This window comes from Oryctolagus cuniculus, chromosome 2 (genome assembly GCF_051225735.1).
Source record: "Oryctolagus cuniculus isolate XC-2025 breed Fujian yellow rabbit chromosome 2, ASM5122573v1, whole genome shotgun sequence".
In the NCBI taxonomy this organism is placed as follows: domain Eukaryota; kingdom Metazoa; phylum Chordata; class Mammalia; order Lagomorpha; family Leporidae; genus Oryctolagus; species Oryctolagus cuniculus.
This window is the reverse complement of record NC_142868.1, coordinates 115,153,816-115,168,490: the sequence shown is the minus strand read 5'-3', so window position 1 is coordinate 115,168,490 and position 14,675 is coordinate 115,153,816. Positions and strand designations below refer to the sequence as shown.

Below are 14,675 nucleotides of genomic sequence, written 5' to 3'. Positions count from 1 at the left end.
CTATTTGATGAACCTAGATTTCACAGCTCTTTGTTGCCAGTTGCTTTGAAAAAAAAAAAAAGAAAGAAAGAAACAATTTGGGAACATTAGTCTGCACCATTGGAGAGTCCATGTCACCATCCATCATCCCCGTCATTATCATAATGCCTTCACAGCATCCCATCAAGGCCTCCTGCTTGGTCCTCCTCTCAGTTCTGCGCTTAACTCAGAGGAGTTGCGCTCCATCTCTGTCACTTACTCCTCAAGGGCCATGGCAAGGTCCCTAATCTAGTATGTGATGAACTTTCATGACATACTAGGTCCTGAGCAAAGCATTTGATAGCCTCAAAGTGTGCCGTCTGAAATTTAGAGCAACCTGTGAGGTTCACTGCATCACTTAGCTGACAAGGGATATTAGATACACCAAGGTTAGAGATACTGTGTAAGTCGTGACAGGTTGTCAAACAAACGACATGTTGATAGAAAAACCTTTCAATTAAAAATGTCTAATGACAGTTATGAAAGCTATTTATGTATTCATTGTATAAAGTGATTAGAGTTATAATTCCATGCATATGAATTATCTGGTGATTATCTGGCCAGACCTTTTTCACTACACATACAGGTGTATCCTTTGTTCTTTGTTTTTATTTTTACCAGAATGGAGTCAGACTTAACATACTGTTTTATAGCTGTATTTTTACTCTCCCATCTTTCATGATCATCATCCCATGCTAGCATATACTCATCTGCTGTGCCAGTTAAAGCGCTCACTCACTAGCAGGGGTGGGCGTTTGGTACAGTGGTTATGGCATTGTTTGGGACTCCTGCACCCATATGAGTGTCTGGGTCTGAGTCCTGACTCTGCTCTCCGTGCAGCTTCCTGCTAATGCACACCTGGGAGGAAGCAGGTAGGGGTTCAGATATTTGGGTCCCTGCCACCCAGATGGGAGACCTGGGTTGGATTCCCAGCTCCTGGGCATTTGGGGAGTGAACCTCCAGATGAGAGCTTTCTCTCTTTTCTCTCTCTCCCTCTCTCCCTCCTTACCTGCTTTCCCACTCTCAAATTAAAAAAGGAATACGAACATCAAAAATAATCTTTTATTTTCTACAAGTTTAGATGTTAAAATGTGAGATGCAGTCTATACTGTGGTAACATATTTTCATGGGTTTAATGAATGCTCTCATTGCCACAGCATCTTGCCAGTAAGTTTTGCTGTCTTGCCTTCGTTCTCCGTCACCTGCAGATGTTTCAATTGAAAATCAGACGTTTAGGCTTCAGCACTCAGCAGTGTGTACGCCTGCTGTATCTACAAAGCCATTGCATTTGTGCTCGAAGATTCAGCCACGTGCGATCGGCACAGCTTGTGCATTTGTACTGCGTAGATCCTGTCAGAGCCTTGCCTTGGCCAGGCTGGTAGTAGCTCTGGGGTTTTTATGGGAAGAACTAATTTAGTTGAAAAAACAGTGACGTTGGTGAATTAACTTAAGGTTGAACAATAAAGATATAATCACCAGTTTCATACTGTTTTCTCAAGTTTAAATGTTTTGAGCTAACTTTGAAACCTAGCTAGAATGTTTTCAGGTGGAATTCTACCTGTTCTCTTTGAACAATCAATAGCTGTGTGTACACCTTGTATATTCTACTTTCTTCATTTAGTGTATTTTTCAGCAATGACCTTTTTTTTTTGACAGGCAGAGTGGACAGTGAGAGAGAGAGACAGAGAGAAAGGTCTTCCTTTGCCGTTGGTTCACCCTCCAGGTGGCCGCCGCGGCCAGCACACTGTGGCTGGCGCACCGCGCTGATCCGATGGCAGGAGCCAGGTGCTTCTCCTGGTCTTCCATGGGGTGCAGGGCCCACACACTTGGGCCATCCTCCACTGCACTCCCTGGCCACAGCAGAGAGCTGGCCTGGAAGAGGGACAACCGGGACAGAATCCGGCGCCCCGACCGGGACTAGAACGCGGTGTGCCGGTGCCGCAAGGCGGAGGATTAGCCTAGTGAGCCGCAGCACCGGCCAACAATGACCATTTTCTTATAATGACCATTTTGGGTTGAATTTTCATATTTGTGCTGTTGCAATTTATTTCACTGTTCTTCCTGGAATCGGGCAGCTTACTTGGAATTTTGAGAATGCTCATTTTCCTAGATTTTTTTTTTTTGCTATCACTTAGAACAGTAAGAATACAAAGCAACCACAAAAAATTTTTGCCATTTGCTGTGTAAAAGTGGTGTTCATTTTTATTTTGAGCTTTTATTGCTTGTCAATGTTTTTCTTATAAAAATCATTATATATTCTTAGTAAGTACCTCTTTAGAAATGGCAATGTTACACTTCATCCCATACCTCAGCTAGCAGAATTCAGATTTGGTGGAATCCAAACTTAATTATGTTTTTGCAGTAAGATGACTTTAAAATAATTTTGCATCCCCAGCCATCATTTTAATTTATTATAGAGAGTCTTTCATGTATTCAGTGGATAGTTACTTTGTTCATATATTGTGCTAGGAACTAGTATTTTTAAAAAGGAATAAATATAGAGTTTTTACAGAGGAAAGCTGCATAACAAACTGTAATGGAATGTATTTGTTGTGTATCAAGACAAATGAGAATGAGAAAACTTGCAAAGTGCCTACTGCATGGTAGAGAATAAGAATGAATACTATTATCATTATTGAGAAATCTATTCTTTTTCTACTGCAGCTCAATAGTCTAATCCTCCGCCTGCGGTGCGGTTACTCTGGGTTCTAGTCCCGGTCGGGGCACTGGATTCTGTCCCGGTTGCCCCTCTTCCAGGCCAGCTCTCTGCTGTGGCCTGAGAGTGCAGTGGAGGATGGCCCAAGTGCTTGGGCCCTGCACCTGCATGGGAGACCAGGAGAAGCACCTGGCTCCTGGCTCGGATCAGCGTGGTGTGCCGGCCGCAGCGCACCGGCCGCAGCGGCCATTGTGGGGTGAACTAACGGAAAAAGGAAGACCTTTCTCTCTGTCTCTCTCTCTCTCTTACTGTCCACTCTGCCTGTCAAAAATAAAATAAAATTTCTTTCTAAAATACTTTACTTTTATTCATTTCAGAGAGATATGAATCTGGACTGGTGTTGTGATGTGGCAAGTTAAGCTGCTGCCTTAATGGCTGGCATCCTATGAGTGCTGGTTTGAGTCTTGGCTGCTCCACTTCCAAACCAGTTCCCTGCTAGTGTGCCTTGGAAAAGCAGCAGAAGACAGCCCAAGTACTTGGGCACCTGCCACACATATGGGAGACCCAGCCTTATGGCTTCAGCTTGCTTCAGCCCCAACCATTGCAGTATTTGGAGAATGAATCTGCAGATGAAAATCAATCTCTCTCTCTCTCTCTCTCTCTCTCTCTCTCTCTCTCTCTCCCTCTCTCTCTCTTCCTCTCCCCTTGTAACTCTGCCTATCAAATAAAAAAAATTAAAAAAAAGAAAGATATTCCATCTGCTGATTGACTTCCTGTATGCTGGCAGGAGCTAGACTGGATCAGACTGAAGCCAAGAGCCCAGAACTCAGTCCAGATCTCCCACATGGGCGGCAGTGGGCCCAAGTACTTGAACTATCACTTGTTGCCTCCCAGAGTGTGCGTTAGCAGGAAGCTGGCATCAGAAGTGGAGCTGGACTCAAACCTGGACACTTCAGTATGGAATGCAGGTGTTCCAAGTGGCATCTTAATTGTTGGGCCATTCACCCTATTATTCTTTATTTTTATTTTATTCATTTGAGAGAGAGGAGAGAGAGAAAGAGAGAGATATCTTCTCTCTGCTGGTTCATTCCTCAAATGCTTGCAACAGGCCCAGGCTGGGCCAGGCCAAAGCTGGGAGCTGGGAATTCAGTGCAAGTCTCCCAGGTGGATGGCAGGGACCCATCTATCTGAGCCATCACCACTCTTCCATGGTCTTCCTGAGCGGGAAGCTGGAGTCAAGAGCCAGTGCTGGTTCTCAAACATAGGTACTCTCACATGGGATGCAGGTATCCAAAGTGGTATCTTAATCACTAGGCCAACACCTGCCCCCTGGTAAAGCTGTTCTTGACTACAGTGGATGCTTATGGAGTATTTCATTTAATTGTGGGAAAAATCCTCACAGAATTCCTCCAAATAGACCTGTCCATTATTTTCAAAATTTCTTCTGCCTTCATTGTCAGTAACTGTCTGTTTGTCTCTCATTCTCTTGCTCTTTCTCCCTCACTCATAGTCAAAATCACTCAAAAAGCATGTGATTATTAGTAATATCACTTTGGCAAGGTTTCTGCCTCAAGATCATCAAAGTAGGTAATACCTTGAGGCTCCTTTGTGTCATCAAATATTGTCCAGAAGTTTCTCTCATTAGCCAGTTATGCTCCATTTACATTATGGAAGTAATAACTATGCCATTTTTAAAAGATTTATTTATTTTTATTTGAAAGTCAGAGTTATACAGAGAGAGAGAGAGAGAGGTCTTCCTTCCACTGGTTCACTCCCCAATTGACTGCAATGGCTGGAGCTGCACTGATCTGAAGCCAAGAGCCAGGAGCTTCTTCTGGGTCTCCCATGTGGGTGCAGGGGCCCAAGGAGTTGGGCCATCTTCTACTGGTTTCCCAGGCTGTAGCAGAGAGCTGGATTGGAAGTGGAGCAGCCGGGTCTCAAACCTGCACCCATATGGGATGCTGGTGCTTCAGGCCAGGGTGTTAACCCACTGTACCACAGCACTGGCCCCAACTAAGCCATTTTTAAAAGATGCTGGGATCATGTGATTTTATTCCCTGTAAGCCAGATGGTTGGGTTTTTTCATCAACCTTCCTTCGCTCCCCACTTGCTTCCTCACAGAAGATGGGCAGCCATGAATCTAATCCCTCAAGTCCCTGTGAGAATGCCCCTAGTGACCTCATCATCACAATGAAGTTGACATCATAAAGACAGTATCCATGTGACAGCCACCTGACCACCATGTTATAAAACCAAGACCGCAGACTGAGAGTGTGGAGTATGACTTTGTTTTTCCCTGAAGCCGCACGCAGAAAGGAATGAGAGTGGGTGCGCAAAGCCAGATTTGAACTACTCCCACGCTAAAGAACATGATGGCCTCACAAAGCATGAGATCTAAATCCACGAAAGAGGGAAGTAGAACATCAAGCAGTGGGTTTTCTTTAAGGATGTTAACGCGAGTTAAGCTGACCGTTGGGAAATGTTGTCATGTTGTTAATTATTTTGTGGCATGGTTTTACAGTTGAGCTATGAGTTAATCAATTCGAAGAGCGTCTTACAGATTTCTAAAGGGGTACTTTGTCCAGGGGAGGGACAAACGCTAAGGGTTTATCATTCTGTTGAGGCGATTTATTTTTCCTCTGAAGGGTATGTGACATGTTGCTCCGTTTTGGAGATGATTTTTTCCCTCACTTCTGCAGGCTTCATTCAGTTTTCAAAGTCCGTTCGTCCTACCTTTTAAGCCACTGTTCTGGTTCCCTCATTTTGACAAGGATTATTTAAATGCCACATATTGGGTCTTTTAAACTCATTTCAGTTTTCTAAATCTTTGCCCACTGTTGTGATGATCTGGTTACAAAATTAATTAATGTAATTTTTAAAAATATGAAACAATACAGTAAAAAAAAGTCCCATTTATCTCCTTCACTCATTCTGAAATCCTAATATTTAGAAGTAGCCACTATTGAAAGTTTTAAATCTAATATTTTTATGGTTCTGATACTTCATTTTTAATTTTTTATTATTGAAATAGTGATGGAGACAGAGAGAGTGAGAGCAAGCTTACATCTGCTGGTTACTCCCCAGATGCCCCCCAACAGTCTGGGCTAGGCCAGACCAACGCTAGGAACCAGGAGCTTAAAGCAGGTCTCCCACTTGGGTGGCAGGGGCCCAAGCACTTGAACCATCACCTGCTTCCCCAGCGTGCACACCAGCGGAAGCTGGAATCAGGAGCAGAGGCAGGGTTCAAACCCAGGCACTCCAGCATGGAAGAGGGTGTCCTAACGGCATCTTAACCCCTCGGCCAAGTGCTCACCCGTGGATATTTTTAAAGTAAATAGAATCTCGCTGATAAAAGTCGAGTCTCCTGAGCAACTCCTTTTGATTCGATTCCCCTTCCTCCTTCCCAGAGGTAAACACTAGCCCGAATTTCAATGTGTGTGTTAACATTAATATGAAAGTACTAAAACATTGTTCTACAGGTTTAAAACTTTATACAAGCTGTATCATGTAAGCTTCATTCTGAAACTTGGTATTTGATTAATATTATCTTTTTTGAGATTTTTAACTACCTTCATTCATATTTTTGCTATTTTTATTTTAATTCCTAATTATATTTAACAGATGCAATGTGATTTAAAGATATAATTCTAAGAACATAATGACATTTCCTTCCTCCTCTCTCCCATTCCCCTTTCCCCCTCCCTCTTCCCTTCTCCCTTTCTTTTTTTAGTTTTTGAGATAAAATGTATAAAATAACATCAGAATAAAAAGGCTTAATATTCATCAGCTAAGAAATTCAACAAGTGAAAAACAGAAAGACCCTCATTTAATGGGAGTATCACAGTGGCTATTGACAATAATTGAATGGAAAAATGACTTTCTGCCATATAAAATAAATTTTAAAGTAAATACAGATCATTAAAACTATAGTAGTATAACACTCTTAACCATTGGTTTGACAAAGGTATAAAACAAAGTTTTACAAAACTGTATTTTCAACAATATTGATACACACAGACATTTCTTTTTGTTTGTTTGTTTGTTTTTTAAATTTTAGGACCCACATACAAGGGAAAACATGCAATATATTTGTCTTTCTGGGTTCAGCTTATTTCAGTCAACACTGTGTCCTCCAGTTGTGTCCATTTGGCTGCAAATAGTAGAATTTCATTTGTTTTTATAGCTGAATAATAGTTCATTATGTATATGTACATCATATTTATCCATTCATCTGATGATGGACACCTTGGTTGGTTCCAAATCTTGGCTATTATGAACAGTGCTGCTAATGAGCATGGTGGTACAAGGATCCCTGATACACTGTGGATTCAAGTTTTGTGTGTGTATAGCCAGTAGTAGGTTGCTGGATCACATGACAAGTCTATTTCAAGTTTTTTTAAGAAATCTCCGCATTGTTTTCCACAGTGGCCAACAACAGTGTGTAAGTGTTCCTCTTTGTCCACATCCTTGTCAGCATTGATTACTCTCTGTGTGTTGGATTTTAGCCATTCTGACAGGGATGAGGTGATATCTCATTGTGGTTTTGATTTGCATTTCCCTGATGGCTAGTAATGAGCATTTTTTCATATATTTGTTAGTCATTTGTATTTTTTCTTTCTTTTTTTTTTTGTCATTAAGTTGTTGATTTGCTTAGGATATCAATCTTTTGTCAGATAGGTGGTTTGCAAACATCCCATTCTGTTGGATGTCTGTTTACTCTTTTGGTCAATTCCTTTGCTGTGTAAAAGCTTCTGAGTTTGATGTAGTTCCATTTTTTAGTTTTGCTCTTGTTGGCCGTGCATTGTGGGCCTTGTCCAAGAAGTCATCCCCTACACTAATGTTTTAGGGTGTTTCTCCTACTTTTTCTTCCAGCAACTTCATAGTCTCAGGTCTTGAATTTAGGCCTTTAATCCATCTTGAGTTGCTTTTTGTATGTGGTGAGAGGTATGGATCTAATTTCCTTCTTCTACATATGTACATCCAGTTTTACTAGCACCATTTGATGAAAAGATTATCCTACTCCACTGTATGGTCTGAGTATTTTTTGGTCAAAAATCAGTTGGCTGTTTGTACATGGATTAATTTCTGGGCTGTCTATTCTGTTCCATTGATCTATGTATCAGGTTTTATGCCAGTATCAAACTTTTTTTTAAAGATTTTATTCATTTATTTGAGAGGTAGAGTTACAAAGTGAGGGAGAGACAAAAAGGTCTTCCATCCACTGGTTCAATCTCCAGATGGTCACAATGGCCAGAGCTGCGCGGATCCAAAGCCAGGAGCCAGGAGCTTCTTCCAGGTCTCCCACGTTGGTGCAGGGGCCCAAGGACTTGGGCCATCTTGTACTGCTTTCCCAGGCCGCAGCAGAGAGCTGGATGGGAAGAGGAGCAGCCAGGTCTCGAACTGGCACCCATATGTGATGCCAGCGCTTCAGGCCAGGGTATTAACCCGCTGTACCACAGCACTGGCCCCGATTAAGTTATTGATATTCCTCCCTTAATCCACCTGTTTGAGAGTAATAGATAATATTTTTTACTGATTATTTAAAAGTTGTAACGTACATCAATACTTTTATAACTAAGCCTTAAGTTATTAAATTTTTATTATACTCCCAAATATAATCAGAGACTTTAGTAATCTTTAACAAATCATTAAAAATCCTGTCCCTCAGAACCTGGTTACTGTGATTTAGAATTTCACTTTTCCTTTAGAACATATATATTAATCTTTTTTTAACTTTCAAGAGTTAAATTTAACAGTTCCACTTGTGTCTCTTTACATATCTAAACATGCCTTTAGTTTTGTCTTCACTCAGTGATAGTTTAGCTGGGTATAAAGGTCTCTTGACAATAAATTCCCCTTATCTCCTTGAAGACAATATCTTCGATATCTGTTTTGTTTTATATGTCAATGCTTTATACAGTCTTTTTTGCTTGGATTGCTTTTATTATTTTCTTTGGGATCTGATATATTTAAGTTTTACTTACTCTGTGTGTGTGTGTTTACTTTTTATTTCATCATCAGTAAGTTGTAGCCTTATATTTACTCTGAGGACTTCTTTTTACAAGTTGTAGAAATCACAACTTTTTTTTTAAAGATTTCATTGATTTATTTAAGGGTGAGAGTTACAGACATAGAGGGAGAGAGAGAGAGAGAGAGAGAGAGGTCTTCCCTCTGCTGGTTCACTCTCCACATGGCTGCAGTGGCTGGAGCTAGGCTGATCAGAAGCCAGTAACCAGGAGCTTCTTCTGGGCTTCCCACATGGGTGCAGGGGCCCAAGTGCTTGGGCCATCTTCCGCTGCTTTCCCAGGCCATATCAGAGAGCTGGATCATAAATGAAACAGCTGGGTCATGAATTAGCATCCATATGAGATGCCAGCGCCACAGGCAGGGGCTTAGCCTGCTAAGCCACAGCGCTGGCCCCCAAAACTCAATTATTATAGCTTCAAATCTTGCTTCTCTAGTAAGTTTTTAAAATTCCATTGTATTCTATTGAAATTTCTATTTATTGAAGTTGCTTGATCTTTTAATCTATCTGTCATTTCTATTCTTTTTGTCTCTCTGTGCTTTATTTTGGGAAAAGTCTTTAATACTATCACCCAGTTCACCAATCCTTATTTTTCAATTGTATCTAGTGTAAAATTTATTCTATTAATATTTTCGTGTCAATTTCAGAGTCCTTTTTCGAAAATTAAAATTTATTTTTCCCATTATTTGTTGTTATAGCACTTTGGTAAGTTTTTGTGCTTTCATAGAGTTGAAATAACCTAATCAAAAGTTATTTTTAATCATAATTAAGTCAACATCATTGTTAAATAGATCGACAAATTAATTTCTTCTCAAGTGAATTGACATGGTAATTGTTGATTTGCTGAGCTGTCATTTTTGGCATTTTATTTTTTGTACGTACTTAGGAATTTTATCATGCAGGTTCATTTTAACAATATTTTTGTTAAATCTGGATTTTCTTTTTCTCCTTCTGCTTTACAGTTGTGTAAATCCACCCCCTGAACTCCCCACCTCCTCAACCATAGGCATTTAGAGCAATTATTCCGTAGAGATACTGTGGATATTATAGGATAATAGTGGCTTAGTTCTGTTTTTGGTTGTGAGACCACATCAGCCTTAGTCATCAAGGCCTTCTTTCAGAGTTGTAAGACCTTCATACCAATGCTGACTGCAAGCACTGATCCTGACTTGTGGCTTTGTTTGCCAGAGCACTCAGTACCATTTGCTTTCCTGGAGTTGGGTTCGCATGGCCCTGCCAGCTTTGAAAAACAGAGCTAACAGGCTTCAACCCTGCTCACTTATTAACATTTCTGTTCAGCTTTTTGTGTCTGGAAATCTACTCAACAAGCATGAGTTTTTTCTTTTTTCCTTCTCTGCATTATTTTCTTAAACTATAATAGCATAATACAAATTGCATGATTTTATTGGCAAAAATGAATATAAAAACATGAGCTACATCATCTTGATTGAAAGTAATTTATTCCTTAAAAGTTATTACCTATATTTACAAGATTCTTACATGCTTCTTATATTCAGAATGCTACAATTTTGAAATAATGATAGTATAGCTTAATATTTTCCAGTTAGACTTGTTCTTTATTTAAATATTAAGATATAGGATATATCTTCTTATAAACATAAATTTATTCATTTATCAACAAATATTTGTTGAGGGCATACTGTGTGCCAGGTATTATTCTAGGTGATAGGAATAAAACATGTTTACTTTTCTGATAAAACTTATATTCTACCAGGGAGAGAGAGGTAATATGCAAATGGGTCAACATCAAATTACAGGTACTACTAATGTGAAAGAATTGGGAAGAAAAGAATGATGGAGGGTTCTGGCTCTTGGGCAGATGGAGTAAGCACACTTCACCCAGGTTCCCCACTGAATACAAGCAGACATTATGGACAGAAAACCTGGAGCAGCTATCGATAAACTTTGAAATTGAATTGGCCCCAAAAGAATCGAGAAAAGATAGCAGAATTTGAAATTCTACCAAACTAGCAATAAGTTCAGCATTTCCCTCACTCCCTGGAGTGGCCTGGCAGAGAATCAGAAGTATCCCAAAACCTAGGAATAAGCAGCAGGCACAGACAGAAAGAAGCCTTGCTGGTCCTCTGCTATTCCCCTAGGGTGTGGAATTTTGGACCACTAAGCCTTCTTTGATATGTGTAAGAGTCTCTTTAATTTGATTAGGAAAATGGTCAAAAAGATATTAACTGTAATCAAATATTCTCAAAAGAAAATAAAATGTAAAATAAGCATATGAAAAAGATGCGTAATCCAACTAGTATGAGGATACTCCAGAAAGTTCATGGAAAATGGAATTATTATTATTATTTAAAGATTTATTTATTTATTTGAAAGTCAGAGTTACACAGAGACAGAAGGAGAGAGAGAGAGAGACAGAGAGACAGAGAGAGAGAGAGAGAGAGGTCTTCCATCCACTGGTTCACTCCCCAATTGGTCGCAATGGCCAGAGCTGCACTGATCCACAGCCAGGGGCCAGGCTTTCATCCAGGTCTCCCACATGGGTGCATGGGCCCAAGGACTTGGCCACCTTCTACTGCTTTCCCAGGCCATAGCAGAGAGCTGGATTGGAGGTGGAGCAGCTGGGACTAGAACCGGCACCCATATGGGATGCTGGCACTGCAGGTGGCAGCTTTACCGGCTACATTACTGAGCCGGCCCCAGAAAATGGAATTAGAAGATAAATTTACTTTGGTACAAACAATTTTGGAATCCACGCATGCTCATAATTTATAAAGAAACAGCAATGAGATCTTATTTCTCATTGCCCACTCTTACCAATCTGACATAGGCTTCTGAAGGTAAAACTGTATTCTGACTAGGGTTTCCTATGACAGTTTGGGGTTTATTTTGTTGTTGATTGTTTGTGTGTTGTATGTTTATGGAAGTGTTTGTGGTAGTGGTGATGATTTTATCAAAAATACGTAGCTTTCAAAATTGGAAGGAAAGGGTTAACGATGATATAACTGATTCTTATTTTTTTCTTTATGATTTCCTGTATTTTCCAGTTTTTCTAAGTTCATAATGTATGTCATTGTCAATCAGGAAAACATACCGCACAGCCATGCAGATGCGTTTTGAAGGTTTTGTTAACTTATCAAGTGACAGTTTCTCTGCTCTTGGTGTTGATGTGTAGGTGTTCCCTCTGGCACACGTGTGCAACAACACAAATAAGATGACATTAATTAACCCCCAAGGGGTCAAGCTCAATATCTACAAGCAAAAAGTGGAACGGGCAATTAAGTCTTACGAAAAGTAAGTATCACTCGTGGCTTCTCAAATTTCTTTATTTGTTGGGTTTGGCTTATTTTCTTTTATTTAAGCTTAAGTTTTTCATCTGAAGCAGCCATTTAGAAATTGTCCAATTTCAACATCAGTCGCAGCAGCTAACATATGGGTATCCTATGTGCCAGGCGCTGCGTTAATTTACCTGAATATTTTCTGCGGTTTCAAAGAAACCATCTTCCCTTTCCAAACTCTATAGACATCTCAAGTTTCAGTGAGCACAATGAATTTGATCACTTTGGCACCTAACGTTCTATAATGTGACTACTGAAACTCCGCAGGGATGTACGTAGCACAGCTGATCTCAGTATCTGCACGGTCTTCATCCCAGGATTCAAACAATCGCAGACAATAAAGAAATTCAGGTCTGTGCTGCACATGTACACATTTTATTGTTGTCATTATTCCCTGAACAGTACAGTACAACTGCTAGTTACTCAGCATTTGCATTGTATTAGGTATTATAAATATCTTTATAGATTCAAAGTATATTATATGGGATATGTAGATTCAAAGTACACTACTATATGCATAGATTCTTTATTTTTTACTTTTAATTTTTAATTAGTTTTTAACAGATTCAATGTGACTTGTAGATATAATTCTAAGAACATAATGATATTTCCTCTCTCCTTCCCCCCTCACTCCTTCCTTCTCTGTTTCTTTGTATTTATCTTTTAGTTTTTGAGATAACATATTTAAATTTAACAGTAAAAAGGCTTAATACTTCACCAAATAAGAAGTTTAACAAGTAAAAAGCAAAAAGACCATCAGTGGGAATATCCACAGCTGTTATAAATGATAGTTGAATGGAAAAACGACCATTTCACCCATATGCAGTATATTTTAAAGTAATTACATATTATTAAAACTGTAGTAGTATAGCATTCTTAAACATTGGTTTGACAAAAATATTTTTAAAAAGTTTCATAAAACGACATTTGTAGCCGGCGCTGCGGCTCACTAGGCTAATCCTCCGCCTGCGGCGCCGGTACTCCAGGTTCTAGTCCCAGTTGGGGCGCTGGTTCTGTCCCGGTTGCTCCTCTTCCAGTCCAGCTCTCTGCTGTGGCCCAGGAGTGCAGGGGAGGATGGCTCAGGTCCTTGGGCCCTGCACCCTCAAACTTTTGGCTGTTGGTTTGTGATATAGAGCTTTTATAATTTTGAGGAATGTTCCTTTTATACCTAATTTGTGGAGGGTTGTTTTTTTTGTTTGTTTTTGTTTTTGTTTTTGACAGGCAGAGTTAGACAGTGAGAGAGAGACAGAGAGAAAGGTCTTCCTTCCGTTGGTTCACCCCTGAAATGGCTGCCACGGCCAGTGCTGCGCCGATCCAAAGCCAGGAGCCAGGTGCTTCTTCTTGGTCTCCTATGCGGGTGCAGGGCCCAAGCACTTGGGCCATCCTCCACTGCCCTCCCAGGCCACAGCAGAGAGCTGGACTGGAAGAGGGGCAACCGGGACAGAACTGGTGCCCCAATCGAGACTAGAACCTGGGGTGCCAGTGCCGCAGGCGGGGGATTAGCCTAGTGAGCCGCTGCGCCTGCCTGTGCAGTGTTTTTTTATCGTCAAGTGGTATTGAATCTTATCAAATGCTTTCTTGCAACTACTGTTGTTCTTCATTCTGTTGATGTGATTTGTGATGCTTATTGATGTGCAAATGTTAACCACTGTTGCATTTTTGGATAAATCCCATTTGACCATGATGTATGATCTTTTTGATGTGGTTTTGGATTCAATTGCAGCCTTCAAGTATATTAGCATATAATTTTTCTTAGTAGTTTCTTATGATCCTTTGCATTTCAGTGGTGTCACTTGTCCTTTTTCATCTCTAGTTTTATTTGATTGATTTTTTTTTTTTTTTTGACACGCAGAGTGGACAGTGAGAGAGAGAGACAGAGAGAAAGGTCTTCCTTTGCCGTTGGTTCACCCTCCAATGGCCGCCGCGGCCGGTGCGCTGTGGCCGGCACACCGCGCTGATCCGAAGGCAGGAGCCAGGAGCCAGGTGCTTCTCCTGGTCTCCCATGGGGTGCAGGGCCCAAGCACTTGGGCCATCCTCCACTGCACTCCCTGGCCATAGCAGAGAGCTGGCCTGGAAGAGGGGCAACCGGGACAGAATCCGGCACCCCGACCGGGACTAGAACCTGGTGTGCTGGCGCCGCTAGGTGGAGGATTAGCCTATTGAGCCGCAGCGCCGGCCTATTTGATTGAATTTTTTCTCTCTTTTTTGTTAGTCTGACTGGAAATTTATTTTGTTTATCTTCTTTATGTTTTTTCCCAAAGAAGCCATGTATTTAATGAGTACAAATTTCATTTAGGAATATAGTGATTCTTCCCATCATAACTGTCTTCCCACCCCCAGTTTATCTTCTTTAAAAACCAATGTTTTGTTTTGTTGATCTGTTTTTTTTTTTTTTTTAGTTTCAATTTCATTTATTTGTGCTCTGATCTTCATTTCTTGCCACCTGCTGATTTGAGGTTTGGTTTGTTCTTGTTTTTCTAAGTCTTCAAGATGCATCATTAGATCTCTAGTTTGAAATATTTCTCTTTTTTAAAATGTAAGCATATTGTTTAAAACCAAGTATTTATGCGTGTTCTATTCTTCTTGTTGTTGTTGATTTCTAGTTTTATTCTTTTATGGTCTGAGGAGAAGATACATGGTATGATTTCAATTTTTTAAA

At 40.4% G+C, this 14,675-nt stretch overlaps 1 protein-coding gene across 13 annotated transcripts in view; it reads left to right on the top strand.

Moving 5' to 3' along the window:
* Positions 1 to 14,675, top strand: part of VWA3B (von Willebrand factor A domain containing 3B) — a 275,643-nt gene that overhangs the window by 193,125 nt on the left and 67,843 nt on the right. For all 13 annotated transcript variants that reach the window (XM_089326031.1, XM_089326030.1, XM_089326028.1 and 10 more), the window contains one exon: positions 11,854 to 11,972. In XM_089326031.1, the coding sequence (XP_089182157.1) occupies positions 11,854 to 11,972 (119 nt within the window). The remainder of the gene's footprint in view (positions 1 to 11,853; positions 11,973 to 14,675) is intronic.